Here is a 14,770-nt window from a genome sequence, read left to right on the forward strand (position 1 = left end):
CATCATTACCTACATTATCATTTTAGCCATTCCTCTCTCCTGGAGTCAGTGCAGAGTTTTCCACAGTTGTCTGTGGCGATAGAAGGTTATGTTTCACGATTCGAATGCTGTATTAATGTATGGCAGTCTGGTTTGTCACAAGTGCAGTTAGCTGGAAAGAAACGAGCTGCCAGACGGATCCGCAGGCCTCAGTGGTAATATGTTATTAAGGCGTTGTGTGGCCAGCACCTCGTCTGGCTGGAGAAGGCTTCACACGTGACTTACTTACGTTGGCTCTCATTACCGGACTTGTGAGCATCTGGGGCAGAGGTGGGGAAACCATTTTCCTTTTCAATTTTTAAAAACATCCTTCGAGGACCATACTCAATTATTTAAACACATATCACACTAGCCACTCTAAAGTGATGGCTGGACGAGGCGTCTGACGTCAGAGGGTAGTGATGATGATACTGCTTGCAGCTCTTTTTAACCAAAACAACTTGCTCAATCAAACCATCGCCTATAGCGCCACTCAGGACTCTTTATAAGCAATATGCTGCTGTCAAGAACATCAATGCGATTGATCTCACTGAGATTTATAAAACCAAAAAGGATCTCAGGAGAGCGCACCACCGCCAAGGGGGAAAGGTCTCCTTCAGTTCAATCAGGCTGCACCAAATTTTACACACTCATAGATTTAGGTTTTTTTAATCAAGATTCATAAATTATTCCCTGGAAAAATCATATCAAATTTTGAAAAACGCCCTAGCTAGCTGTTATATGTCAGTTGGAAAAAAAGTATCCTTCGACCACGTTTCGTGAAAATCATTGGTTTTGTGTTCTTTACTTCTTTACAAATAATCAAACCCACCAACAAAAAAACAGACAGGGGTTAAAACATGGACTCGGAAAAATTTAGGGAAAGATCTAAAGATAAAAAAGGAAATATATACATGTATTGAAATAAATCAGGATTATTCAGTCGACAAATTGTGTTCAGTTGAGTTTAATGGAGGGACTCGTCTCACACGTTTTTTAAAGACAATAATTCCTCCCTCAAACTTGACAGTGTCCCCATGCACAAAAAGGATAAGTTGGGTGGTATATGTTACGTCTGTACATGGCACGTCCAGTTTAGCATTTTTGCAACTGTAAGGACACTAGATATCTGCCTTTTTCATCACTATGATCGCAGTCCTGAACCCTAGGCACACTGGTTTTTGTTTTTCCTCCATTTGGCTTTGAAAGCACATTTTAGATCTTTTCTTTTCTTGATAGTCACCATGAAGCCTGTAAGCGATGACATACCAGCAGCGTGTGTGTTCCCCCTGACTGTGACATTACAGACATACAGCCGGAAGGGACAACCTTGAAGGACAGCCTACTTTAAAAAACATATATTTTATCTCTATAAAATAAATAATTGCTGCCATGAGAATTCTAAGTATTTCTGAGTTGCTTTTTTATATTGATAAGTTGTCTCCTCGGCCGGATAAAACTTGTTTACAGCCTGTTTACAGCTATGTCAGGACAGGAGAACCTGTTACATTTTATAAGAGGACAGTTTGATTCAATAATTTCCATGACACAGCCCAGCGGCTCCTGGTCCAGGACAAAGCCGGGTTCGTCCTGTGGGCTGTTCTGTGTGTGAGAAGAAGAAGAAGAAAAAGAAAAATGGACAATAAGTATACAGACTGTCAGTAAACAGGCATTCAGGGTGGTTTCAGCAAGACAGGGACCGTGGAGCGTTTGTTTAGCTGGTGTTTGAGATTTGAGCGTGTACTCCTGGACATGTCAACTATCTACTGCCAAATAACCCTGTTGTTTTTCATCTGTTTAGCCCTAATCCACTGTTCAAGTGTGAGGGTGTGGTGACATGTTTGCGACTCCTGATGTTCCATGCGAGTTTTCCTTGGCACTGGCAATAATCTTCCGAGCTGTGAACACATACACACATGCACACGCTCGCCAACGACTGCGTTAGGCTGCTTATCTCTGGCATCCCACAGCATGTGTGCAAACACACACACACATTCTACACATATTCTACAGTTACTGGCACACAAACTGTCACTTTTTGAAACAGTGTCGGTGTCAAACCTGTTTCGGATGAAAAATATGGAAATTTACCAACTGTTCGTGTCTAATCTTTCCTAAATTCCTACTCTGTATGCATACTTTAGTGGCAGCAAGGTCAGACTGAAAAAGTAAAACCAGAAGTCTTTCTTCTCTTGTTTCTGAGAAGTCATTCAACCTTTTAATATTATTATTTCTTATGTGTGAAGATTTCAATAGTCTAATTAAGATCTTGACTTTAAACGGCAGTCAGTTGTTTCTATATACTCACTTATAGTAGATCATCTTCTAAATTGAAGGGTAAGGTAAACTTCCTGAATTGTTGAAACATACATAGATTAAAAACTTGCCACAGTGGCTGTGCCTTATGTTGTTAGAGACTAGTGTTCTTCACATTTCCTTAGTGTAACAAAACCATTCTAGTCACACAGAGATGTTGACCTAATTGGACAAGAGCAGAATTGGGACCTCTTCTCCCACAGAAATGACACAGACACCCTGACTTTTGGTTTCCTTCCTAATTTCCTGTTGCCCTCTCCTCTCTCTGTGTGTTTCCCACCATCTCTAAAATGCTGTCACAACCTTATTCCACCCATAACCCCCACCCCCCAGATGGCGATTTAATAGGACCCTTCCTCCCTAGTGAACAGTGATAAGCTAATAGTTGGGGAACTGTTCACCATTTAGCAGCAGTGTGTGTGAAAAGAAAAGGGAAATAAGTGACTGTTATAATGTTTTGGTGGCTGGGTGGTTGATGTTTGTGCGTCGATATAATTGCCAGATGACTAAGTTGCTGCCTCTGTGCAGATTGGCGTCTCAGAACATTGGTCGAAACACTGTGACTGTTTATTTTTGAGTAGATCGCACTTGGGGTTTTCTTTCATAGCTGTGCACCAAAACAGTTGAAACTATAATTCACCTTCTCTCGCTGGACATGAACCCTTATATTATTATGAGCATGTTTATTTATTTATTTATTTGTGCATTCCACAAAGTTTATTCAGACTGCAGGAACAACAGAGACAGGAAATAACAGGGGCCGGCTGGAAATTGGTTAATTCGAGAGTTAATCTCAAACGTACCAGGACTGGTCTTGTAGTATGTAATAATAACATAACAGGACAGGTACTTAGTTGTCTAAGTACAGAAAATTGGACGTGTCAAGCAGAAGCATTAGCTGCCTGCTCCTTTGTGGCCCAGTTACTGCTACTGTTGGAGCACACTAGCTCACACTAATGCAGATATTTAGCAAAACAAACCTTTGAGACAGAAACAAAACCAGTAATTGCAGCCATATACTGGTTTCTCTATGGGAGTTTAGCACTGTAAGATGTCATTTTCAGCTAAATCTAGCATCACTGCTCCACATTACCAGTGTTCACAGACATCTGCCTCGCTCAATATTACCAGGACCACAGTGTTCTCTAGTGTTTGTCAATGTTATGAATCCACCTACTGGCCAGGCATGATTGTTTGTGTTCTTAGCTGGACAGAGATATTCCGTAAAACAAAGGCTTTGTTGACAAAGACGTTTTTAAAATAGAAGAGAAAATATTAGGGATGCACAACAATACCGGCACGCCAACGGTAGCGGCTGATAAAGGTTTTAGTATAACATATTGACTGAAGTTAACCTTTTCAGATATGAAAGGCCGATAAGATGGCGTTTTGAATGAAACAAGATGAGTCCATTTTGAAAGACTACATCCTACGTCATTACTGCGCTTTACGTGATCACGTCCGTAAGCGTAAAAGAGGGATACACATGTCTGCGGTGTTAAAGTTTTTTAAAGTGTCCGAAACTAAAGCAAAGTTGCTATTTGCACTGGCTGCCCGACCCCAGACTTGCGAGGAGGACACAAGCTGCAGCCCTTCAACTCCAGAGTGCCTGCCCTTTGGAATACTGGAAAAGCAAACCAGACCCTCCTCCTTGCTCTTTACCAGACAAGTGCCTCAGTGCACCGAGCACAAGTGTTGACAGTGAACGGCTGTTCACCGCTGAATCCTGTGTCATAGACGGGAACAGAAATTGCATCGACTGTGGAAATTCTGAGATTCTCATTTTCGTTTACTTCTCATACGTGACTAACAGGATAAAGGCTAATTAGTCTTTCAGCCTCATTCGTTGGACTGAAAAGGAGAGCCGTGTTTTCACTAAGGACTGAAGCTGTTTACATTTTGTGCTCTTTTGTTAGTTTTTTGTTTTTCACCTGGCTGGTACAAAGTTCTTTGTACAGATCGAGCCTATTTTGAAGTTTACAGTTTTAATGATTGCATAACCCCGCAAAGGGCCCCTAGCAGACGACTTCTAATTTAGGCTAATGTTTTCAACACTGTGAAAATGATTGCAAATTGTATGTTGATGTTCTTTCAGTTGGCTTCACTTGCTGTACAGTTGTACAACTTTGAATACTTACTTACTTTCACATGATCCCTGTTCCGTATAAATCACAGCCCCCATTAGAGGGGCTGCAACGGGATTGGAGCCCCGCAGGTTGTGTCCGTCCCAGAGCAAATATCGCAGGCGTAGGCTGGTCGGCTAAATAGTCATGTTATGCATTTCTTTTCCCCTCAACTGTAGGCCTTTGAATAAAGTACGGACTAAAGTTTCAGTTTCGAACGGCCCACCTCACATCTCACCCACTCACATTCTCCCTCTCTTTTGTAACATTAGAAATTGCTTTGCCTAATCCATTTCGATCTGTAAACAATGACAGTATCGCTGTTGTCCCCTGGCCTGGTGATCTAACATCTGGTTCACATCTGTTTCTATGGGAGACGATAATAAACTATCAGAAAAACAGGGTCTCGATCCATAATCGTGTTATTTCCCAACTGCCTCATGTTGAATCTGTTTCTTTTTACTTTTAAAGGCGTGTAATTGGGCCTATTTTCAGTTCTCATCGTATTAAAAAGCTACGGACAGCTTGTCCGTGAATTAGTCTTTCAGCCTCATTCGTTGGACTGAAAAGGAGAGCCGTGTTTTCACTAAGGACTGAAGCTGTTTACATTTTGTGCTCTTTTGTTAGTTTTTTGTTTTTCACCTGGCTGGTACAAAGTTCTTTGTACAGATCGAGCCTATTTTGAAGTTTACAGTTTTAATGATTGCATAACCCCGCAAAGGGCCCCTAGCAGACGACTTCTAATTTAGGCTAATGTTTTCAACACTGTGAAAATGATTGCAAATTGTATGTTGATGTTCTTTCAGTTGGCTTCACTTGCTGTACAGTTGTACAACTTTGAATACTTACTTACTTTCACATGATCCCTGTGGACAGAGTTTATGTTAACTAAGTCTATTTGCAACTTGTCAAAGAGGTCAACTTTTCCCTGGTTTTGAATATTGTTAGGATGCCTCAGGGAGAGCATCATCCAAGTCTGTTAAAGTCAGATGAATTCCAAGATTTTCTTTAAAAAAAATTAAATAATATATAATGGCATGTTTTCCATGTAAAGTTGTAGTGGTCTTCTTATTTTTCCCGGTGAATCTGTACATCTTTAAAAAGCAGACATGTTATGACTTAATCTGCCATTGGGCCATCTAGACCTAAGTTTGCATACATAATAAGTTAATCCCTCCACAGGAGAGACTTCATGTTCTCTGCAATTAGCTGGAAAACATGTTCATCCATCAGTATCGGCAATCGGCCAAAATGTACAAGTTACAAGATATTGGCAAAAATCCAATATCATGCGTTCCTAGAAAATATCTGTTCAAATAAAAGTGCAGAAAAGTCCTTTGCTTACGTCCACATGACTTTGTTTTAGTTTAAAAATGCAACAGTGTTGCTACATTGGCGCCATCCACATTATTCTGGAGTTTTAGAGCACTTAAGTTTGAAAACTCCCGGGCTGTGTTGCTGTAGTGACGGGCGATATGAATATATACTCTCTATTTCTAAGAAGACAGAAAAGTCGAGGGAGATTTTGAGGGGAGGAAAATGAAAGAGAGCAGGTGTAAAAGCAGGAGAGACATGTCTGGTTGTAAGGATACTGAACATTACCTCTATACTTTGATTGAAAGAGACTTACTGTTACTTTCCAGCAAATAGACCCACACAGTCTTATGCACACACTCACACGTACGTGCACACATACACTCACACATGCTTCAACCAGCTGGAAACGTAATGCTCTGCTGCAGGTGACCTTTCCTGCTGCACAGCAGATGTGTGTCTTGGACTGAGTATGTGTTTGAAACCAGATGCCTTTGTGTGTCCAGTTTGCAGATGTTGTGTGTGTACGGGAAAAATCATCACCTTGTTTTTCATATATTCAAATGGACCCAAGGAGCCTGTTTGGCTTAGTGTGCGGTTTTCTGTGTGTATTTCGTGTGTGTTCTTGTTTTTTAAGCAGACTGCACTGGAAGAAATGGCCACTGCACAAACATATAAAGCAGTCCACGCATTTTTACAGCTGTCCCAGAAGCTGACAGATTACAGCTGACCCCCCGATAGTACTGTGCTACTATTCCGCTTTCAATTTCCTTCCTTTTTTTTTTTTTTTTACATTCAGTCCTCCTTCCTTTTTCCTCTATTTCCTGTGCTCTCTTTTTCACCTCCTCACTTTCCCATTTTATTGAATCCTTCTCTCCCCGACACAAATATAACAGTGCATATGCCCTTTTGAGGGGATGTGAGCCACATCACAACCAGTGAAAGGCTGCAGCGGGACGCTCAATGTCACCTTCTCCTCCCATCTGGGCAGCCTTCTCTACACCTTGGTGTTGAAAGAGAAAAATTGCCTTTAATTGCCCTTTAATTGGTTGACACATAATCAGTGAAGTGCATGGATTCGGTCAGCTGTAAAATACAGCTCCGATCACGGACAGGATTGTGGGAGGAAGTGGGCGGGGGGGCGGATTCACTCAGGTAGGAACTACAGTAAATGAAGGTGAAATGCCGCCTTGTAATCGTTGAGCCTGTGCACACAGAAATCAGTAGCATCGACGAGGAATGATCCATCTTATCGATGGCAGCACTGTGCCTGTAGATTTGGCTTCAGGTGAAAACTCGACCTGGTGCATGCTAATGACAGACCGAGGGACATTAAATCACTAATGCTCATGTGTGTTAACAGATATGACTTTGATCAGGCTATGTAATATCAATAAAGCATTATAGCCTGTGTTGCTTATCTTAAAGACTTAGCATTATACTTATTGTTAGACTTCAGTCAATCAACAAATGATAGAACAGCATCTTGGGATTTGTCACTGTAGAACTGTGGATTAATCATTGCCGTCACACAATAATAGGCAGGAAACAGAATGAACAGAAAAATAAAAAACAGTTATAATTATAATTATTATTATTTATTATTATTATTTTTATTTGTATTAATATAACAACACTTTCCCTTTTAAAAAATGATTGAAAGATAAAGGAAAATTCCAAACAAAGAAGTCATAATTTATGTGAGATTTTCTAACCTTTAAAGCAGCAGGTTAGTGGCCCAGGAAACGTACACACCAATTACATGGGTTGTCAATCATCTCACGTGATACCATGCAGTCAATGAAATCTGCGAATTCTGATGAGCTAGAGAATGATAAACACACACAACAGGGAGACACTTATTATTTGTATTATTATTATTATTGGAAGACCAGACAGCATGAAAATCCGTTAGCAAGAAAAAGGGAAACTTAATTAACTTGTTTTTCTAAATTCAAGCCCATTTTAAAAAAAAGCTGTCTGTATTTACATGATATGAGACAAGAGACATGTATAAACCCTTTAGATGTATCTGTTGACGATACACAGACATTGAAACATCTGATATTTGAATGTATTCTTCACCGAATCATAACACTAGTAATTTCTATTGAATACTCCTGTCTCTGTGTGTACTCTACAATATTTTACAATATACCAGTCTCTGCAGACTGCTCAAGGCCCCATGAGGGAATTTCAAAGAGTCCTCAAGCAGGGAAGACAAGCAGGAGAAAGGAATGGGCGACGAGGTGGGAATGACACAGAACCAGTTAGTGCTTAATGCTTGTCACTGCAGGGCCTGTGGGTGGGAGGGTGGACTCAGTGAGATCCAGTTTGCTGCCTCCTTCTCACACCGGGTAATACAATCAGAGCAGAAATACTACAACCTGCACTCTATCTGTGAACACTGCTCACCACAAAGTCCAACCAGTGGTACATTAGTATCAAATAACACTGGGGCTGCTGGCTTCTGTAATAAAGACTGTGGGCTTGTCAATAACAAATGCTATTTTCATTGTAAGCACTTTAATTGAACCTGTTAGTAGAGAAAAGAAAAGGGAGCATCCCACAATGTTCTCCATTTTTTAGAGAAAGGTTTAAATGTGTATGCTTGCATGGGGGAATAGTTATAGTAGGTAGGAGTGTTAATATGAATGTAATTGATTGTTCCCCTCATGAAATTTGTTCACCCGAAGCCTGGCTGCGTTCATGTGGTTGATGGAATTTTAATTATGGAATAATTTGTTCTGACTTCAGCTGCAGCCTGACTCTAGTCAGAAACTTTGATGAACCATGTTTAAATTCTGTTACTGTGTGTTCGGGCATACACACACACAGACACACACAGCTTATCAAGAGTTTACATCTTTCTCTCTCTCTCTCTTCTGTGTGAGTGTGTATATATTTGCAAATGCATGCATAGAGATGTTATTCAGTAGTTCTCATTAAAATTCAATGGGAGCTGATCCTGTTCTTCTGCTCCCGTCGCCGCACAGTTGTCTTCATCTTACCATTAATCCTGTCCTCATGTCCTCAGCCGGACAAACACAAGCAGCTTTTCCTCCACTTCTGCAGACAGGCTGAGTTTGATGCTTGTTCACGTTCATAGTGGAGCCATTTATACGAAAAGAACTTGAAATCTCGATTATTTTGGTTGCTGACTGAGTTGACGGGACCTGTTGATGCAAGTGTAATGTTTCTAACGCTTTCTCTGTCTCCTTGTGTCCCGCTAGGGGAGCACCTGTACGTCTGTCCCGAGGGTTACACCTGCTGCACAAGTGTCATGGAGAACAACCTGCTCCAGCTGAGCCGCACGGAGATGGAGGGACTTCTCAAAGACGCCGGACGATCCTTGCAGACCTCCCTCAATGGACAGCACAAGGCCTTCGATGGTGAGTGTTTGTCCCCTCAATCGGTAAACAGGAATGAATCAGAACATGCACACACAGACACACACACACACACACACACAGACACACACACACAGACTGACAATAAGTGTTAGAGATAAGAGAGCCCTCGTATCAGAAGCAAAACAATCCAGGGGGCAGAGGCTAAGCCCATAACAGACCCCATGTTTAGGGCCTACAACTAAGCTGCCATTTAGTTTTACATTAGCGGGCTGATTGACACTGGCAAGTTTTAGTTTGACTGTTACTGTTTTGTTAATCTAGCGAGAAAGTATAATTAAGACAATCAAATCGGTTGCCTGCTTGTAGGAATATTGCAACACAAATGTGGAGAGTGTATCAAGTGTCCAGTCCTAGAAAATATCAATTTTGTTATTTGAAATTGAAGAGAACAATCTGTGCCCTGTCCACACTAATGCCGATACTTTGCAAAACATATCTTTCTGTAAGTTTTGGTCTCTCATCAACGACAGTTACTTGTTTTGATTGTATACTTGTACATGAGAAATTAATTGATTAAGTTTCCAGTCAAATTTCCAGTGAGAGAATAAGACAAGTTTAAGTGCATCCTGTGCTGTACTCACGTAGATATTAGATAGATAGATAGAGTACTTTATTCATCCCCGAAGGGAAATTAAGTCGTCATAGCAGCCGGTATATTTGAATACAATAAAATACAATACAAAAGAATAAAATAAAAAATATTGAGGTAGAAAGAATAAAAAAAACAAAACAGAAACACAAAATAAATAGGTAGATAAGGTGCAGTGGCAAGATGATGGTAATAGTTCTGATGATATGATGGTAATGTTATTGTTAGACAGTATATAAAAATAGTACAGTATATATAGTATATTGTGGCAGGACAAGGAAAGGCAGAGACGCAGGTACTGCTTACTGTTGTTTATTAAGCAGACAGGAAGAACTAGCACATGTTCCCCATACGGGAAATATATATAGCTTCAGCCTTTACATTTCCCATCAACCCACTGGGAGAGAGGACAAACCCATGAGTGCACGCCACACAGCCCCCCACCCGAACACCCAGAGGGAAAAATACAAAATGGGACAAAAGTCAGTACCTCTCAGGGGGTTTAACGAGGCGACCATAACGGCTACGCCGATCCCCGTCCGCAAACGCAGGGGTGGAACAAGCAGAAGGGACATCATTTACAACAGGCACAGGATCAGGATGCACAACTGGAGAAAACAACACAGGGGTCTTAGAATGGGGGCGACCACGACGGGGAACCCGGGCCGGTAGCACCTCTTCGCCGGCCAACAGATGGGGGCTGGAGGGGAAACCGGTGAGCATCGTGACGCACGAAAACAAACCGAGCGGTCGCGAGATCCGTTGGCACGAAAGACCGAGGAGAAAAATGATGCACGGGCACCGGTGCACAAGGGGCATGTGACGCAGGACGCGGAAAGGGGGCCGAGCTTTGAGGCAGAAACTCCCCTGGGACGCGGAGCGGCTGACCGAGCACCAACTCTACAGGCGAGGCATCCAGGTCAGCCTTAGGAGCCGAGCGCAACCCGAGCATCAACCACGGCAACCGATCCAACCAGTTTGCATCTGAGAGCGCAGCCCGCAATGACGCCTTAAGCGACCGGTGAAAACGTTCACACAAACCGTTAGCCTGGGGGTGGTAGGCAGTGGTACGGTGAACCTGTGTGCCCAAAGACTTTGCTAGCGCTGACCAGAGCTCCGAAATGAACTGCGGGCCTCTGTCAGAGGTGATATCAGACGGTGCACCAAAACGTGAGACCCAAGCTGAAAGAAAAGCGCGTGCCACGTCCGCAGATGTCGTGGAAGACAGAGGAACCGCCTCTGGCCACCTAGTGGTCCGATCTACCATGGTAAGGAGATGTGTAAAACCCTGGGGAGGGGGAAGAGGCCCCACAAGGTCGATATGCACATGATCAAAACGCCTGGCTGGAATCAAAAATGGCTCGAGGGGCGCCCTAGTGTGCTGGTGAACTTTAGCGCGCTGACACGCCACACATGTGGCCGCCCACTCCTTGACCTCTTTGCAAAGGCCAGGCCACACAAACTTCGAAGACACCAACTTCACCGACGCCCGGACACCCGGATGAGAAAGAGAGTGCACCATATCAAAGACCCGACGGCGCCAAGCAACCGGCACCACCGGCCAGGGGCGGCCCGTGGAGACGTCGCAAAGGAGGGCAGGCCCACCATTTTGCACAACTGCCTCCTCCAGCTCCAGACCGGTACTCGCAGCTCTCAGTGCAACGATACCCGGGTCCCCAGGTTGATCGGCAGCCAGTGCGGAAAAATCAACCCCAAGATGCACAGGGCACACCAGCACCCGCGACAGGCAGTCTGCAACCGGGTTCGCTTTACCCGCCACATGTTGGATGTCCGTTGTGAATTCGGAGATCGCCGCTAGATGGCGCTGCTGGCGAGCAGACCATGGCTCTGTCACCTTCGCCATAGCAAACGTCAATGGTTTGTGGTCAACATAGGCTGTGAAAGGGCGGCCTTCCAGCAGGAAACGGAAATGACGCGTAGCCAGGTACAACGCTAACAGTTCCCGGTCAAACACACTGTATTTTCGCTCACTGTCTCGCAAACCGCGGCTAAAAAATGCAAGGGGCTGCCACGCACCCGCAACCCGCTGTTCAACAACTGCACCAACAGCCACATCTGAAGCATCGGTCGTGAGGGCGATGGGCGCCCGAGACGCGGGGTGCGCCAGAAGCGCCGCGTTAGCCAGGGCAGCCTTAGCCCCCTCAAAAGCCTGGATCCTCACAGGGGTCCAGTCAACCTGGTCCTTGGCTTTCTTAAGCTTCAAAGCACCATACAATGGTTGCAGGAGTTGGGCCGCACGAGGCAAGAAACGATTGTAAAAGTTTACCATGCCCAAAAACTCCTGTAGCGACCTGACCGAGACCGGACGGGGAAAATCCGCAACTGCATGCACCTTCGAGGGCAAAGGAACCGCACCCTGCGACGAAATGCGATGGCCCAAAAAGTCTATGACAGACAGCGCAAACTGGCACTTGGCTGTGTTGACAATGAGACCATGCCCATCAAGGCGCTGGAAAACCTGCCTAAGGTGCGACAAATGCTCATCAGCCGACGGGCTGGCCACCAAGATGTCGTCCAAATAGACGAAAAACAAACGCGAGGTCACGTAGCACCGAGTCCATCAATCGCTGAAACGTCTGCGCTGCGCCTTTAAGGCCGAACGGCATTCGCAGGAACTCGAAAAGCCCAAACGGTGTAATGACAGCAGTCTTGGGCACGTCCTCTGCCCGCACAGGCACCTGATGATAACCTCGCACCAAATCGATTTTAGAAAAAATTGTCATGCCCGCCAGACGAATCGAAAAATCCTGAACATGCGGAATTGGGTAACGGTCATGGGCCGTAATGTTATTTAAACGGCGGAAGTCGCCGCACGGCCGCCAAGAACCGTCCGCCTTGGGCACCATGTGGAGCGGTGAAGCCCACGGGCTGTTGGACCGCCTAACGATCCCCAAACGCTCCATGGTAGCAAACTCCTCCTTCGCGGTGGCTAACTTCACGGTGTCGAGGCGACGCGAACGTGCGAAAACGGGCGCACCCGCAGTGGGAATGAAATGTTCCACGCCGTGTTTAGTAACCGCGGCAGAAAATGCGGGCGTTGTCAGCGAAGGAAATTCCGCCAGTAAGCGCTGGAAGACATCCTTTGACGCCGCGAAATTAGCGTGTGTTAACGGCCCGGGTCCCCCTGACTGACACGGAAAAGACGCAAAAGACACAGCATCAATGAGCCTGCGATTAGTTACATCCACTAACAACCCATTAGTGCACAGAAAATCTGCTCCGATAACAGGAACCGTAATGGAGGCTACAACAAAATCACAAATTTGCGTCCATTGAAACACACAGTCACAGACTTGGTACCAAACGTCTCTATAGCCGAGCCGTTAGCCGCTGTCAGACGCGGACCACTGCCACGGGCCGAGAGGTCCGTAGCTGCAGGAGGGAGAAGTTTCTTCTGCAAGCCGGAGTCCACCAGGAAGTGATTACCTGATATGGAGTCACGAATGAACAGCAGCTCCTCTTGATCACCAGCGCCCACAGCTGCTACCGAGCGCCGGCTCTTCCGTTTCCCGGTGCCTCGAACGCGCACAGAGGAACGCAGCGGCGCGCCTTGCTGCCGAAGCGCCGATGGAAGAAACACAGCTGGCCGCGCTGTGTGCGGGTGGAGACTGCAGCCGTCACTGCCGGAACCTCGTTCTCCAACGTCGACTGGGAGGACTCCACGGCCACACTCTGCATGGAGACGTTCCTCGAAGTCAGCAGGATCCGGTCCGCCTCCTCAGCTAATCCACGGAAGTCGCCGGCCGCCAAGCAAGAAGAGTTGGCGAGGGCTGCGCGCACCTGCAGCGGGAGCTGGCGCAGAAAGATGTGCGGGAACAGGAAACCCTCATCCTCGGAGCCCAGCAACGACAGCATCTCGTCCATCAGGTCCACTGCCGAACCATCACCCAAACCGGGAAGAGACAGTAGCTTGTCCGCTCTCTCCGCGGCTGACAAGCTGTAGCGCCGGAGGAGAAGCTGCTTGATGGCGGTGTACTTTCCCCGCAGCGGCGGGGCTCGCAGGAGCTGCATCACGCGCCGGGTGGATTGCTGGTCCAAAGCCGCGACCACCAAAAAATACCTGGAGTCGTCTGCCGTTACTCCTCGCAGATGGAAGAGAGCCTCGATGTGCTGAAACCACGGCGCGGGGTCGTTCTGCCAAAACTCCGGCAGTTTAACGTGCCCCGCGGAGCTGGTCGCTCGCGGAAGCTGCTGCGCCATGGTCGTTGTGGAAACACGGTCCACGGGAGCCGGGGAAGAAAACACGTCTTCTCCCGATGAGGAAGGGACACAATCCTCCTCTACCTCGAACATGTCCAAAAAACGGGGTCACCAATGTGGCAGGACAAGGAAAGGCAGAGACGCAGGTACTGCTTACTGTTGTTTATTAAGCAGACAGGAAGAACTAGCACATGTTCCCCATACGGGAAGTATATATAGCTTCAGCCTTTACATTTCCCATCAACCCACTGGGAGAGAGGACACACCCATGAGTGCACGCCACAATATAATATAACATAATATATATTTATATATGATAGTAATTATACCAATATAATAGCAGTATATAGTAATAATGGCAGCAACAGTATATATAATAATAATAGTAATATAATAATAATAATTATAATTATAACATGTACACATGTATAAATATGTGTATATAGTAGTAGAGTATGATATAATATATGATATCACATCTGACTTCTACTGGTACTCGTCCCTTTAGCACAACAACTGTGGTGATTAAACACACACTCAGTCTAGCCTGACTGTTAGTAGCCCAACCTCAAACTTCATGCACCATGACGTGATGCTGTTTTCATAAGAAAAATCACAATTTTTACAGTGAAATGTCAACATACAAAATTTTGAATTACGATTGGTGTGTTTTGGCAACGTGCACCGCAGAAATAGTCTAAAGCAGTACTGTAAATCTCTCATTCTACATGAAATTAAATCAAGAGTTGATTGCAATGCTTTGGGTGTGAGGGAAG

At 45.0% G+C, this 14,770-nt stretch overlaps 1 protein-coding gene across 1 annotated transcript in view; it reads left to right on the plus strand.

Moving 5' to 3' along the window:
• gpc1b (glypican 1b) overlaps window positions 1-14,770 on the plus strand; it is a 78,692-nt gene that overhangs the window by 31,289 nt on the left and 32,633 nt on the right. The window contains exon 2 of the mRNA XM_061084978.1: window positions 9,005-9,163. Within this exon, the coding sequence (XP_060940961.1) occupies window positions 9,005-9,163 (159 nt within the window). The remainder of the gene's footprint in view (window positions 1-9,004; window positions 9,164-14,770) is intronic.

This window comes from Limanda limanda, chromosome 13, assembly GCF_963576545.1.
Source record: "Limanda limanda chromosome 13, fLimLim1.1, whole genome shotgun sequence".
NCBI lineage: Eukaryota > Metazoa > Chordata > Actinopteri > Pleuronectiformes > Pleuronectidae > Limanda > Limanda limanda.